At 33.9% G+C, this 17123-nt stretch overlaps 1 protein-coding gene across 6 annotated transcripts in view; it reads left to right on the top strand.

The window, feature by feature from the left end:
- LIPI (lipase I) overlaps positions 1-14057 on the top strand; it is a 70346-nt gene extending 56289 nt beyond the window's left edge. For 3 of the 6 annotated variants that reach the window (XM_042956791.1, XM_042956790.1, XM_042956793.1), the window contains exon 11: positions 13486-14057. In XM_042956791.1, coding sequence (XP_042812725.1) covers positions 13486-13576 — 91 coding nt within the window. In that variant the 3' untranslated portion in view covers positions 13577-14057. Of the gene's footprint in view, positions 1-568; positions 807-4520; positions 4613-7113; positions 7220-13485 lie in introns of those variants that run through there. The other 3 variants (XR_006207682.1, XR_006207683.1, XM_042956792.1) reach the window with 3 other exon arrangements.
- Positions 14058-17123: the final 3066 nt, after the last annotated feature.

A 17123-nucleotide genomic window follows, 5' to 3' on the forward strand; every position in this document is an offset into this window, starting at 1 on the left:
TGTGAGACAAATATCTGCCTTAGAAGTTGATCAATAATTTCTTACATATACATATATATTTATAGATTGGTTGAGATTCCTTTTGTACAATTCTTTAGATGGGGTTCAATGGCTGAAAACTCTATCATGAAGCATATCGTCATAGAAGATAGAAGTCATCAGGACTTTCAATGATTTTTCTCTTAACTTTATTTTTATTTGGGAAGAGAAAAAAATCCATTTTTATCTATTATATATCGGAGTCTAGACATCACTGGAGATTCAACCCTAGGAATATATTGACATCAGTGAAGCTCTAGCATATATACAATAACAGCAGGAGGAAAGTCTGACTCCTATGCCTTGGTTTCTCTGTTACATCACAAATATCTCCATTACACAAAAATGTGATACTATCCTGACATGTTGGGGATATTTGAAGACGATAGACTGTATCAGTATTTTTCTTTGTCCATTTAATATGCTTTTCTTAGTTCCATGTTCTCACAACTGGAGAGGTTTTCCTACTATCCTTGTGCCCATGTTATTGATGTACATGTTCACCATGACAGAATTCATATTCCCACAGAAACACCTCTGTGAAAACATTAAGAACCACTAAGACCCCTTTAATGAGCTGACCATCTGTCAATTTGGATATGTGAGATGTGAGTTGTTCCAACTGTGAGTGCCAGCTGAGAGTCAATAGCAATGGGTTTGTGAATTGCTAGCACTTTTTTAGTTGACTGTAGATCTTTCTTTTTATTTCTCTTTATTTTTCTGTATTTGTATATTTGATTCTCCAGTTACCTTTATATGAATGTTGAACAGAGTAAATAAGAAGTTTTGGAGAATAAAAATAATAAATGACAAGACCATGCATTTAGATGAGGTCTATATTAACAGAGGAAAACTGGAAAGATTGTTTGAAGTGTAAATTATTTTGTAACTTTTGGTATGAGAATATTTAGTCACTCAAAAGTCAATAATTAAGATGTCATTATAGTGGAAAAAATCTCAGGGTAATTCTACTTTTCTTTGCCTTTGATTGAAATACCTACCAAAAATACCAAAATATTTGAAATTTTCAGCTAGAAATATTAGTGATATTATTCCCTGCCAGAGTATACCAAAGACAGAGAGACAGACAGACAGACAAACAGACACACACACACACACACACACACACACACACACACACACATTAGGGGGTAATGTTTAAAGGACTAGTCTCAAGATTTGTAATCTTCAACTGATCTCTGTATTTATTATCTTAAACATGCAAATCTTCTGGTAAACATAAGAATGCAGACTATACTTGTGTTTCCAAAAGCTAGGTTTTAAAGGGACCAAACTTGTTGCACCATCATAGCCTCCTAATTTCCCCCATTAATACTCCTCTGAGCTTAAGGAAGGTATGAACAGAGAAGTTTAGAGGTTGTAATTTTATACCTTCCTTCTGGTACTTAAGTGTAAAGAATTCATATTGTCCCTGAATAAAGTCTTTTCCCTATATATCACAACTGGAAAAAGAAAAAGAATTTTCTCTTCAGTCTAGAAGCATATAATGTAAGCTTTGGCCAGATACCAGGTATTAGCTAGAACCTTTATACATAAAATAGCACAGAAGCTCAAGATGAGAAAGAGAAATTTAACTACATACACAAGGACAATAACAGGAAATAAGGATAATCCACCCTTTGTTTATATGGGCAAATGATAGGACTGGATATTGCTTTTATCATTTAAGCAAAAGTGAACAGGAAAAAACACAAAAAACGATAACAACAACAACAGTGACAATGACGACAACAAAATGCTGCCTATTTCAGCATAAGCAACATAGAAAAAAAGATCTAACAATCAAGATTTAGAAATAAGGTTGACCCTTTAAAAGATTTATTATAGGAAATAGATGGAAATTGTACAAATCATTGCTTGGTGTTCTTAATAATATTTAAGAAAACATTAATTCATTAAAGAACAAGAGAAGAGCACTTGTTTGTGATTATGAAACAGCTGACTATGATGCAGAGTGAGCTCACAGTTAAACTAAAGACAGTATCAAGTTTAGTATCAACATTAAAAATAAAAAAATAGAATTGATCACTAATGTAAAAAACTCATTTTATAATAATTTACAGAATAAGGTGATATACATAATATAAAAGATTGAGGAACAATTGTTGGGAAAAAATAATTGAAATGCAAAATATAGCTATCTGGTGTTGTTGAAGAGGAGACACAACAGAAAAACTAAGTGCAGATGTGATACAAGAAAACTGTCTTCAAAAGAAGATACAGATCGCAAATTGATAGAGTAAACTAAGAACCAGAAACTAAAAGAGACCAATCTTTAGACTCACTCTTATATATTTTATTTTTTAAAATTTGGTGATAAAGAAAGAATTCTGCGGGTTCCTGGGTGGCTTAGTCGGTTAAGTGTCCAACTTCGACTCAGGTCATGATCTCACAGTCCATGAGACCAAGCCCCACATCAGGCTCTGTGCTGACAGCTCAGAGCCTGGAGCCTGCTTCAGATTCTGTGTCTCCCTGTATCTCTGCCCCTCCCCCAGTCATGCTCTGTCTCTGTCTCAAAAATAAACATAAAAAAAATTTAAAAGATAGAATTCTGTGGGGCACCTGGGTGGCTCAGTCTGTTAAGTGTATGCCTCTTGATTTCGGCTCAGGTCTTAATCTCATGGTTTGTGAGATTGAGCCCCTCATCGGGCTCTGCACTGACAGCATGGAGCCTGCTTAGGATTCTCTCTCTCTCTCTCTCTCTCTCTCTCTCTCTCTCTCTTTTTCTCTCTCTCTCTCAAAATAAATACATCAATAAACTTTTTAAAAAAAGATAGAATTCTGCAAGTGTTCAAAGAAATCTTCATAGAGTGGAAGATTAAATCTTGTAGCAACTGAAGTGTCCATCAAATGGATGGATGGGTCACTATATGTATGTGTGCATATGTGTATGAATGTTATTCATCATAGAGGAAAGAAGAAAGAAGGACATGCTGCAGTTTGTGACAACATGCATGGACCTTGAGGACATTATATTAAGTGATATAAATCAGGGAAGCATAAATACTGTATCACTTGTGTGTGGAATCTAAAAAAGCCCAACTCATAGAAATAGACACTTGAATGGTGTTTACCTGGGCCTAAGGGGCAGATAAAAAGGTAAGATATTGGTAAAAAAATACAAATTTCCAGTTATAAGATGAATAAGTTCTGGGGTTATAATGTATAATGTAGTGATTATAGTTAACAGTACTGTATCATATACTTGAGAGTTGCTACGAGTAAATCTTAAATGTTGTCTACCAAAAAATGGTAATGGTGGTAATTGTTTTGTAATATATAAGTGTATCTAATCAACATGTTGTATACCTCAAACCTACGCAGTGTTATAAGTCAGTTATATCTCAATAAAGCTGAAAAAATAATTAATTAAAAAAGATATCTTACAAATCAGTAATAAAAGGATGAATATATTACGAGGATAAACAGACAAGGACACAAAAGAGAAAATGTACAAACTACAAAAATGATCTGAGCTTTTTATTTTATGTTTTATTTTTCTTTTGTTGTATAAATAATGTGTAATGAAGATGTAAACAAATATACTTTCTAATAGCTGTGGACATTCTGCCAAGTGCTTCCCCCTTACCTGTTTCACCAAATGGCTTATTCATTAAAGACCTTATCCCTGCTGCTCAGAGTTCACATGAAGCAAAAGGCAAACTCTGTCACCACCTGCTAAGTTGTCTATTGTTTTTTTTTTTTTTTTATTATTGTTGCGGTGGTAAGAGCTCTTAACATGAGATTTACATTCAACAAATTTTAAGTGCACAATATGATAATGTTTACTATAGGCACAATGTTGTATAGCAGATAATACAAACAAGCGAACTCCCTACTACAAAAGACAGAAAATCCAACTACAAGTCCCTAAAGATAAAAGGGTCATGTAGCCAGACATATCTGAAAATCCCATGGAAGATATGCCTCCTGGTTTGGCTGCATTCAAAGAACAGTTCTGTGCTAGCTCTAGGCTTTACCATTCACATTGCTTCATACTCTGTCTATAGAATACCAATTTGGCTACTACTTGATTCCAAGTTCTAATCCCATGAGGATGGGTGGAGAAAAGATTTTAAGGTCTCCTTGCATCTCACTGACTTTGGGCAAGTACATACCTTTGAACCTTACACTGTGGTCAAGGAAATAGATTCTTCTGATTGGCCAGGGAAATAAGTCCTTTGGTTTATGCTTACTCTGAAACAAGATGGAATCGAATTCAATCAAAGTTTATATATCGAGAGTGGGATAAAGAATGATAAAGGATATATTATCAAAGAAGATTATATTACCTGAAAGGGAATAGATGCTTGGTGGCGAAAATAACAGGACACTACAGAAAAACTGAAAATATTTTGATAAATCGAGCAAAACATTAATTGAAAGTACATTGGGTTGTAATGTATCCTACTAAAGTTACACATTGGTTTAACAAAAAAAAATCAAAATTTGTTTGCCAGATGCAATTAACCTGTGAATGAAGGCAAAAAATGAATATTTAAGTGGGAGTACTCAAATTCAGATTTTTCAAGATACTTTAAACAATTTGGGGGTAAGTTAGGTTTTTTAAGTGGTTATATTTATTGTTCTGGATGGCTACAATGTAATATTTTGCCTGTAAAACAACTTGAGATTGAACATTGTAGTAACTCCTCAAATAATTTCCTCCAGTATATCTTGGAGGGCTTATAAATACATTTAGACATTTTGTACTTTTTCAAATTAATTAAATATTTCGATCAATAATTTTGTAGCTTTTGCCTGAATGCTTTACTTACTTCCTGATAACTTCTCTAGTTATTTAGTATTGCATTTAGTTGAATGGTTTCCAGATTCTTTTGAAAATACTATACATGGAACTTAAATTTAATGAGAGCATTTAGTTAGGAAAAGGCAACAGTATTGTCTTCAACTTAAAGAGTAATCTTAGAAAACCCATTTACAGTTACATTATTGTGCTAAAGTCTTCAACCTTGCATTTGTGTCTTTGAAATTGCCTGGCTGAAGGCCGACCCGTGCAGTACTTTGGGGGAATATGAGGATTGGAACTCTAGAACTCTGAAGGGTGTTTACAGGTAGCAATTTTGACATAACTCATTTTACATTTTCCCAAAATTTGTTCATCCTTCTTGAAACCTGTCCTCCATCTTCAATATCCACACCCCACTTTTTCCTATGTCCCCAAATGATGTTCTCTAGGTCACTGTAATTTTGAGAGGTGATATGGGTCAGGAACTCCAAAACAATGTCAACTGTGTGAGTAGCGTATGCATATAGTGTTTCTATATGTAATGTAAGCTACACCTCATATAAGAATTAAGTAGTTTTAGGATGACTGGAAATGAGCTTTTTTCCTTTCTGTTCTTTTCTGTTCTTTTCTTTGAGAGAGCAAGAGAGTGGGGAAAAGGGGCAGAGGAAGAGAGAATTAAGTAGTTTTAGTATGACTGGAAATGAGCTTTTTCTTTTCCCTTTCCTTTCCTTTCATTTTCCTTCTTTCCCTTCTTTTCCTTTCCTTTCCTTTCCTTTCCTTTCCTTTCCTTTCCTTTCCTTTCCTTTCCTTTCCTTTCCTTTCCTTTCCTTTCCTTTCCTTTCCTTTCCTTTCCTTTCCTTTGCTTTGCTTTCCTTTCCTTTCCTTTCCTTTCCTTTCCTTTCCTTTCCTTTCCTTTCCTTTCCTTTCCTTTCCTTTCCTTTTTTCTTTGAGAGAGCAAGAGAGCGGGGGAGAGGGGCAGAGGAAGAGAGAATTAAGTAGTTTTAGGACGACTGGAAATGAGTTTTTATTTTCTTTCCTTACTTTTCTTTCTTTTCTATTATTTTCTTTGAGAGAGAACAAGACAGCAGGGGAGGCGGCAGGAGAAGAGAGAGAGAGAGAGAGAGAGAGAGAATCTGAAACAGGCTCCATGCTCAGCTCACAGCCCTATGTGGGGCTCGATCCCACAACCCTGGGATCATGAGCTGAGTCGGAATCAAAAGTTGGATGCTCAACTGACTGAGCCACCCAACCACACAAACTCTCATATTATATACTATTAGAGTCATTATTGAACAAAAATGTTATACCTAAATATTTTTAGAAATTCAGTTTTTTAATTATTAAGGGACAAGATAGTTTTATTAATATTCTCCTAACATTGTTTTAGATTAAAATTCTCTTGCAGTTATATAAGGATTTTTAAAATATTTGATAATTGAAATAAGTGGTTCTCTTTAATTTGCTTAAAAGTTATGATGACATAATTCCAATTTGCAATTGTAAAACTGGACAACGTAATCAGGGTTTTTCAAGTTGTAATCATAAAAGGTACAACATATATATTTTCACTATGCTGTTAGGTGCAGTTTATAGTTATTACACAAATATCCAATAAGCAATAGAAATCTTAACAACATTGAATTAAAAGTACCTTACATTAATATATAACAAACAAATATATTTTCAGTCAATCCTTACTGTTCATAAAACAATTGTTTTTTTGTATATTTGTCTTGTGATTTAATTTGCTCTAAATATTTTCAGTGGCAGAATATACATAAAGTTTATACTTGGGTGATAATAGATGGCCAATTAAAGCAATCCCTTTTTTCTCATTTTTCTTCTCTTCTCTTTTTGGTCCCTAATTTAACTTTTCTTAGACCTCATTTCACCTGTAAATACACAGCTAAAGCAAAAGATTGACCAAGCCAATAATTACATGAAAGAGATCTGTTTGTCTTGTTAAAGCAATTCGTCCTTAAAATGCCTCATTCCCAATATTTTTATGAAACTGTCTCATTCTCCATATATATATCCTTCTACCTTCTTGTAAAACTTTCCTTTTGTAGTCCTTTTGAAACTTCCTACACAAACTCTGTATTCGCTTTCCCACACTATCCTCTCTGATAATGCTGTGATCAGAATCTTCACCCAGTGGCTTTGTTGGGGACATAGGAAGACTCTGAGACAATATATTAAGAACTTCAGAGAAGAAAACTCGCATTGATTGCAATTTCATCTCATAAAGTGGAACTTATTGTCCAAATTATTTGCCCTAAATGTAATTTAACTTTCTTTTTTAGGGAACTAGCACACATGGAAGGGATTTTTTAGGTGCATGTTTTGTATGATGTATACCATTTAAGGGAAAATTCTTATGTACCAAAGAAAGATGACTTCTTTGAAGAGGTAGGCATGAAAGAGATATCCCAAAGTTTTCTTTTTTCTGTTAGTAAGCTGCTTTCAAGTTGAATAATAGTGGCTAAATTTGTTTAGATCTACTACATCCCAGACATTATTTTTGCGATCCTTGCAACACCTTTCTGAGGTAGGTATTTTCTTTGTTTTATTAGTAAAGGAACAGAAACGGAGGGGTTTTGTATAGCACATCTACGGTTTCTAAGCCTAGAAGTGCCTTTGCAATGATTTGAAGCCTGGCTTTTCTTCGGTTTTTAATGTTCTTGTTTTCTTTTGTTTTAGTTGCTGTTATTTTTATAGGAATAAACATTTTTTTTCATTAATTAATGTAGTGAATTATTTCCATTATGGAGTATTCAGGCAATTTAATTCAAATATAATGTTAAAACTAAGAGATACCACTGTTAATATTTTGTCATGCTTACTAATAATCACACATGTTATAACTGAATCATGAATCTAATTATTTTTTTAAGTTTATTTTGAGAGAGAGAGAGAGAAAGAGAGAGAGAGAGAATGAGCAGGGGAGGGGCCAAGAGAGAGGGGTGGGGAGAGAGAGAGAATCCCAAGCTGGCTCTGTGCTGACAGCGGGGCTTGAATGCACACACTGTGAGATCGTGGCCTCAGTGGTAACCAACAGTCAGATGCCTAACCAAATGAGCCATGCAAACGCCCCTGACTCTGATTATTTATGTTAAATTATAAGCAGGCTTTCTGTGTAGAATCATGAAGCTTATTCACTGCAGTAGCTTTGGGGGAATCACTGTTTACATAGATAACAATGTGAACATAATGTACTTGGGGTTGTGCAGTACCTTGGACCTGATTAGAAGCAATTTTTTCTTCCAAAATGTAAGTTAGTGGCTGCCATTATATTCTGTCTTTTGTGGAACATTCAAATTGGTCTTTCCTGTTTTGTTGAGTACTTTGTTTTTTTTTCCCCTCAGTGCTTGCTTATCATAGATACTGATTTTCTGTGCAGAGACAACTATCTGCACGGTAAACAATTTTCCTTGTTTTACATTCATAGAAGGAACATCAAGGATGAAGAACAGTTTCAAATCTTGCACCTTAGCACATGATGTTCACACCTTCATACAGATTGTTGGCGAGCCGTAGAGAGTTGACTTTTTCCATGCATTTCTCTTTTCTGAGTCACTCATAAGGGGAAAAGAAATGGTAAAAGCAGACAGATGTGTCCACTATTATATGTCAATCCCTATTTTCTTAATCATTTTTATACGGACAAATATTGTACACAATTCATTCATTGGTTAATCAGTAAAAATAGGGTAATGTAATCGAATATGCTATAGAGAAAAAATAAGCATGCATGTAATTTTAACTTTTATGTAAAATATAAACAGTGAATAGACTATGAAAATTTACCAAATTTATACAATTTAGATACAGTTGTTTCTACTCATGAGGAAAAAAAAAACAAAAAACAAACAAACAAAAAAACTTGTGGGTGGTTAGCAAAACACAGCATTCCCTGCTGGTTGAGGGTGCTAACAGATGCTTGGATGAAATGTATAGTTTAAGTTTAATTACCTAGATAATTGCCATTAACTGTTTAGTTGCTTTTCCTATTTAGATCCGTCCCTACAGATAATGTGCAATTAATGAGAATTAGCACTGCCAAATTATTGGGAACGTGAGTTATAAAAGTGGGACGTCGTATGGCCCAGATATACTGTGTATGCATTCAACCAGTAATTATCTCTCTGTAACAAACTCTGATAGAGACTACAGCATCGTTCCTTCAGGGCATTTCCAGGAGAGTAGGGCCTTTGAACTTAGGGATTGAGAGGAATATTTCTAGTGGAAGTGACCTGGGATGACTTCCTGCGAAAAGTGGGACTAAATCTACTTTTAAAAATTTTACCTAACAGTAAAATGTACTCTTTGGTGTATAGTTCTATGAGTTTTGATAAATTCATAGAGTCATACACCACCATCACATTCAAGGTACAGGACATTTCCATCAATGACAAAGACTGCCTTGTGCTGCTCCCTTATTTTCAACCCCACTACCCACTCCCACTCTCTGGCAACCACTGTCTCTAGTTTTTTCTTTTCCAGATCATTATATAAACAGAATCATACAGTATGTACAGCCTTTTAAATATGGCTTTTTTCATTCAGCTTCAAACATTCCAAATTCATGCATTTTGTTGCTTATATCAATGGAATGTTATTGATGACTACCGCAGTTCGTTTAACCACTCACCAGTTTGAGGACATATGGTCTGTTCACAGTTTTTGATATCTATCTATGAATAAAGCCAACATAAATATTTGCATGTAGGTTTTTATGTGAACATAAGTTTTCATTTCTCTTGGATAAATACCTAGCAGTGAAATCGCTGGGTCATACTGTAAGTGTATGTTTAACTTCATATGAAACTGCCAGACTGGTTTCCAAAGTGACTGTACATTTTGCAATCCTGTCAACACTTAGCAGAGTTCCTTTGCTCTCCTGCATCATCATCAAGTTTTTTTGTTGTTTGGTTTTTATTTTCTCATTACTAATTTGTGTTTTTAATTTGGATTTCTCAAATGACACATGATGTTGATGGCCTCTGCCATTTAATTGAGGGTATAAAGATTAGTTAGTTTAATGTGATTATTAATATGGTTGAGTTTAAACCTGTCATCTTATTATTTTCTTTTCTATTTGTCCCATCTGTTCTTTGTTCCCAGTTTTGTCGTTGTCTGCCTTCTCTTGGATGAATTGAGTAGTTTTAGGATTATGTTTTATTTCCTTTCTGGGTTTATTATCATTGTTATTAACTCTTTGATTATTTTGGTGGTTTATTTGGGGTTCATATTATAATCCTTAATTTATCAGAGTCTACCTCCAAGTGAATTTTATCACTTCACATTTAACATGAGAACCTGAGAGTAGTATAATTCCATTTCTCCCATCCTGGCTTTTGTGCTGTTGTTGGCAGACATATTACTTGGATATATGCTAAAAATTCCATAATACAGTATATCATTTTTGTTTAAAGGGTCAATCTATTAAAGAGATATAAATAATTAGGAAAAGTCTTATATATTTATATATTCACATAGTTACCATTTCTGATACGCTTCTGTTATGCAGATGCATATTTTTATCTGGTGTAATTTACCTTTGGACTAAAAGAGTTCCTTTAAGGTTTATTGTTGGTTTGGTTTGGTTTGGTAGTCTGGGTTTGCTGGTGTGAATTCTTTCAACTTTTATGTGTCTGAAAAATTCTTTGTGATGCCTTGATTTTGAAAAATAGTTTCTCTGGGTATAGACTTCTAGTTTGACAGTTTTGTTTTTTTTTTTAATTTCAGTTAGTTAAAGATGTTGCTGGACTGTGTTCTACTATGCATTGATCCTAATGAGAAATCTATTGCTATCCTTCCTTTGTTCTTGTAAAGATAATATGTCTTCCCCACCCCCACCGCCCCTGACTGGCTGGTTTTATTATCGCTTTACTATTGATTTTAAGCAGTTTGATTATGATGTGACTTACTTGTAATTTTCTTCATACCTCTTGTGTTTGGTATTTGTTAACCTTTTTTGGACCCATAGTTTTATAGATTTCACCAAATTTCATCTAAAATCATGACTAGTTTTTAAAATACATTTTTCCATGTCCCCCCTCTCTCCTGTGCCTTTGGGGACACTAATTTCAAGTTCATTAGGCTGCTTGAAGTTATCCCACAGCTCACTGATGCTCTGTTAATTTTTATATTTAATTTTCTCTATGTATTTTATTTTGAATACTTTTGTTGTTATGTCTTCAAGTTCCTATTCTTTTATTCAGCAATGTTTAATCTGATATTAATCCTATCCAGGGTATTTTTGATCCCAGACATTGTAGTTTTCACCTCTGCAAGTTTGACTAGTATCTTTTTGTATTTCTCATTTCTCTATTTACTATTTGAACATATGAAATAAAGTTATAATAACTCCTTTAATGTCCCCTGCTGATTCTCACATCTGTGCTTTGTTTTGGGTTGGTTCCAACTGATGACCCTCATATGGGTTCATTTTCCTGCTTCGTTGCATGCTTGGTAATTCTTGATTAGATGATAGATTTTTGTGTATTTTATTATGTTGGGTGCTCTATATTTTTATATTCCTATAAATATTCTTCAGGTTTATTCTGAAGATGCACTTAAGCTCTTATAAACAGGTTGATTTTTTTTCGGGTCCTGTTTTCAAGATTTATTAGGCAGTCCTGGAGTAGTTTAGGGTTAATTACTCCCACTACTGAGGCAAGAACCTCCATATGCCTTCCCCAGTGACCTGTGAAATACTGGCTTTTCCCATCTGGCAGGTGGGAACAAGCACCTGAATTAGTGCTGAGAACCTTAAGTAACTTTTAAAAACAGTATGATAAGCTTGGGTGTGGTGATTTATTGTACAAAGGCCCTAGGGAGCTTTTTAAAATAAGGAAGTACATGTATTTTTTGTAATTTGGAATAATACATGGATTTAAGTTTTTAAAAAATGAACTATGTTTGAATTTTAGAGTTTTTTATCACTAGATTTCTTCTGTTATTTTATATAATCAAAGTAATGTATTTATCTCACTAATTTGTGGTAAGTAAAGCATTTGAAATGCAATATTCAGTGTTCTTTTTAAAACTAAACAAGTAAACATATAATAATCTCCCCATGGTAGTTCAATATATAACACAAGTTTTCTTCTAAATTATAGTTTTTAAAAAATTTTATAGGTTGGAGAGTAGGAACTAATAACATAGAATAAATGATGTCAAAATTAGAGTCCTGGCAGAGGAAGTAGACAGGCTTTTCACAACGTAAAAACAAAGAAAATTAATATTTCTCATACATTTTGATGAAACTTAACTTTTGGTAGGTATTATAAACCTGCCCCAGCTGACTTGTAATGCTTGCAAAGATTTGTAAAATGTAGAATATTTAATTCAAAAATATGCATTTATTATATTACTGATTGAACATATTGTAATATTTTATTGTAGAAAACAAGTAAAACCACACTTGCCTTTATATTATAAATATTTGAATAGAATAATTACTTAATGGTTGAGGTAATTTACCTATTAATAAGTCTAATGACACACTTGTTCTACTATGACAACTTAAAAATGAGGTAGATCAGGGAGGTCCAGAACAGTGAAGTCACATTCAATGGATAAGCGGTATAGCGGCATAGGTAAAGAATTGACACGAGTATATATACATTTGTTTGGAGAAGTGGTAAAGTCATTCCTACACCTATTTCTTAATAATGAAGGAAGGTTGATGATCTCTGATAATGTGACAAAAAACTACTTTTGCTAACACCTAAAATTCTTATGATTGAAGTATTATCATTTTATATTCACTGTTATAGCATTAAAATTAAAATTCCAAGGTGCCTTTATTATTTCAAATAGAAGATACTCTAGTATTCTGTTTCAGTTTTTATAATTAAAAATGAGTATGTCTATATTTTATTATTTTAATCAAATTTGCAGACATAGAAAATTGATTTATCTAAAAATGAATAACTTGACTAAAAATGCTGTTGAATATTTTAAAAACTTGCTCAGTGGTGTCTCAAGCAAGCTAGAAGGAGATTGGGAGCAATGTGTATCTTGAATTAGAGCAATGCATCTTTTCTTTAGCTCCTTTCCTAAACTTTAACCTATCTTTTCTTATCCTCCTTGATTACCTGTTTTGAAAGTTTTTAAGACATTAATGGGAGATAAAAACTAGACAAGATGCTCGATTCACCACAGTGATTTGACTTTTCAGAAATATTCAAATGCTAAATACACAATCTCTCCAAGACACAGAATTCTTTACTCATTATTACTTCCATTTTAGCAGGTGGAAAAAAGGAATGATTACATTATTTTGACAGAATTTGTCTATGCAGTTAAGCTCCATTCTTTCATGGTGGCTCTCCCAGTAGAAAAAGTGGCCCAGCCACTAAGAGTTGAGTTCAGGCTTCAGCTATTTCAGTATCCAAAAATATTTCCCATATAAAGTTAGTATCCCAAAGAGGCATCAAGGAGAGAAGAATTTGAAACACAGTTTTTTTCTTTCTCATAAATATTGTGTCTACTTCATCCCTGTGTAGCCAAGTGAGATGGAATGGAAAGGATGCTATAGATTTTTCCCTGCATTTGGAAAACTAATTAATTATAGGCATTGAATATTCTAATGTTTATGAGAAAAAAAATAAACTTTGCTGCTTTTTATTAATAATTATTTCTCTCTCTCCCTTGCTTTTTCACAGACCACCACTTTGCATATATAATTTTGTTCTTAAAGGAAATGAGGAATTATTTCTCAATCCAAGCACATGCACATCAGGATTCGGTTTGTGATTAAAGAACTTGTAAATGGGAACAATGTAATCAGCATTTCTTTATGAAGGCATTGTTCAATCTGGGATTCACATACTTCTACTTCCTGAATAAATTTTAAAAATAAAAAATACAGAAAAATGTTAAAATGCATATAGTAAAGCATTCTGAATATATTCTAAAAGCTGTTTATCTCTGTTTACCTCAATCAAATGTTTATCATTAAATGTTTCCCTTAATTACTTAATAGATAATATGTCTTTAGAAAAAAGAGAAGCCTATTGTTTCAATACACTGTCTAAACTATCATTTTCTACTTGTCAAACTGCAGTCATAAAAGAAGTATTTTTAATTGTAAATTTGTCACTTGGAGAAGTCGCTTGGATTAATGTAAATTTGGTAAACATAAATCCACCTTGTGTTTAGTGATCTATTTGGCATTTAGAGATATATTTGATTTATTTGGCATTGTAAATAAATTTATTTCTATGGAGCACAGTAATATATGGGTCCGTAATATTTAAGGTCAGACTTTGGGTCCACCTACTGATGGTGTGAACTTGAGTAGCTAAACTTTATCATGTTTCAGTCACCTAAGAATTTTTGTGAAGATTGAGTCAATATTTTGACTGGTGTCTTTTCAAATTAGTATAATAATAGTAAGAAATATGTAATGAAAATAATAATAAAAATACTGATAGTTAACACTTACATACATCCCTGTATTGCTACACAGTTTAATAACACATATATCAATTCATTTAATCCTTACAAAAACCCTATGAGATTGACCTCGTTATTTCTGCTGATAAAGACATTGAGGGATTCCTGGGCCTCCACTCTCTCACATATGTCTGAATACTCCCAAGGTTTGTTGCATGTGTGTTTATAAACCAATATGTCAACTACAGTCACAGTCCGTGTGTTTTGACTTCCTGCTATATTAGTTTGCTACAGCTTCCACAGCAAAATACCACAGAATGGGTGGCTTAAACAACATAAATTTATTTTCTCACAGGCATGGAGGCTGGAAGTCTAAGATCCAGGTGTCAGTGGGCTTCATTTATTCTGAGGCCTCTCTCCTTGACATGCAGATGGCTGTCTTCTTGCTGTTTCCCCACATGGTCTTTGTTCTGTGCATGATGTCTCTTCCATGTGTCTGAATTTCCTCTTATGAAGACACCAGTCCAGTTGGATGAGGGTCTACCCTAAAGGACTTATTTAAATTTAATCACTTCTTTACAGACCCCAATTCCAAATATAGTCACAGTCTGAGGTGCTGAGGGTTAGGCTTTCAGCATATGAATTTGGCGGTGGTGGGGGTGGTGGTGGAAGGGAGTGGGGTGGGGAGGCACAGTTCAGTCCATAATACCTGCCATGACTCATTAGCTCCACAATGATGACCTTTGCCTGATAAGCCATTTGAAGATTAATTGGGGTCATTTTTGTTGCCCATCTGGAAAACACTGATGTGTGAAGACTCTTGATGTACTAGATGAGTGTTCCAGGCAGAAACAAGTAGAAGTCTCCTCACTTTTTGTCCAGGGATTTAATCAGTGCAGCCTGTACCTCAACTGATAGTCCTTTTTGAAAACAGTGCCTTCGGGTTTTGCCTCAGCCTTCACCACACAGGCCTCTGACTCAAGTCTGCAGAGACACCTGTTTGCTCCTCTCTGTCTCTGAGGTGTCTGCTCACATTCTTAAACAAAACCACAAACCCTCATGTAATTGCTAATCCTCTCTAATTAATTTGCCAGATATTCCCAGCAACTTTTGGATCTGTTTGTGATGGGAATGACATTTAAAATTAAATGTCAATAAATGCACTACAGATAAATTATGAGGACCAGAAATTCTGTTCCAGTATTCCAGTTTTTAGGGTTTCTGGATAATAGAGAAACTTATAGCATTTTCATGGCTCCTGTAACCTTTATAATAAAACTTCTTGCCACAGGTGATAGACTCTCCCAAGTATAACTTGAAGACACAAGCTTATAAAATATTTATAGGTTTCCATATTATAATATCTTCCAGGATTCTAATTATTCCCATTTTTTAAAAGATAAAAACAGAGAAGGGAAGAAGGCTGTGACTCCTCTGACCTCAAGTTCATAGTCTTTAAGCAACATTTTTTATTCTTTTTTTTTTAAATTTGTGGAAATCATAGATCAAAAATAAAAGGGGAAAAATGTGTTTTTTGGAGGATTATGGTGAAGCACAGGTATTCTATAGCAATAATCAGGGACAACAAAAGGAACAAATAAGAATTATGCACAAAATATGTTACACCAGGATGCTTTGAAGGCATGCTGTTCTGGAACAGATAGAAAAGGAAACAGAGATGAGATGTTTAATTTCTATCTTTCATGATGCTTACTTGGCATGAATCAAGACTCAACCCTGTCTTTCAAAGTCCTTTCAACAATGCAGTTTGGTTATTTTTAGGTTAGTTTTAGGATTTATCTAATTAAATAATATATTACAATTTTATTGATGTGTCTTCTTGTGTTTCCATGGAATAATAAATTTTATATTTAAAAAAATCACCAACAAAGCAACAAATCATACCTTTGTTCCAATAATGGTTGACTGAAATGAGGAGTAAATATAATCCTCGGCAAACTGTATTTTGTTTTAATAAACTACACATTAAAAAAACCAAATTGCATCATTTGCATTGGCTGTAATATCATTCTAATATTGGATAATTGTGTGTGTGTGTGTGTGTGTGTGTGTAGCCAATATAGACAAGGCAAAATTATGTAAGAATACTTAGAAATAGTTTTATTCATAAAGGTGTTGTTGTGAGTCATAAAATTTATGGCCTATGTATTAGTCCTGTTTTTTGCATTATTATAATAATAATAACAAATACACAATGAATACTTACTATGGGACAGTCTGTGATTGATTGATTGATCGATTGATTGATTTTTAGTAATCTCTACACCCAACATGGGGCTTGAACTCATGCCCTTGATATCAAGAGTCTCATGCTCAGGGCACCTGGGTGGCTCAGTTGGTTAAGCGTCTAAATCTTGATTTTGGCTCAGGTCATGATCTCATAGTTTGTGAGTTTAAGCCCTGTGTCGGGCTCTGTGCTGATGGTGCAGAGCCTGCTTGGAATTCTCTTTCTCCCTATCAAAATAAATAAATAAACTTAAAATAAAAGAGTCTCCTGCTCTACCAAATGAGCCACCTAGGTGCCCCACCAGTCTGTGATTTTAGCAAGTCCTTGACTTGCACTATTTCATTTAGTATTGAAAGCTACCATATACATTAGGTAGTTTTATTACCTTCAGTGACTAAGGGGAATAAAAGAGTAAAAAAAAACCCTTTGAACAATTGGCAATACTTGAAAGATATGTTTGTTGTATTTTGTTGTCTACCGAGTATGTAATAAGCATTATGTGAATGTTTGTGGATGAATAAATGGATAGATGTGTGAACAGGAGCTCAAATCCTCTGGAAAAGAAGCATAGGACAAAAAGAAGAGCCTGACTCAGAAATTGTGATGGGGCTGGTGAGTGCCTGCCAACTGCCAAGGGGCTTGCTGGTTGTAACCATT

This window comes from Panthera tigris, chromosome C2 (assembly GCF_018350195.1).
Source record: "Panthera tigris isolate Pti1 chromosome C2, P.tigris_Pti1_mat1.1, whole genome shotgun sequence".
In the NCBI taxonomy this organism is placed as follows: Eukaryota; Metazoa; Chordata; class Mammalia; order Carnivora; family Felidae; genus Panthera; species Panthera tigris.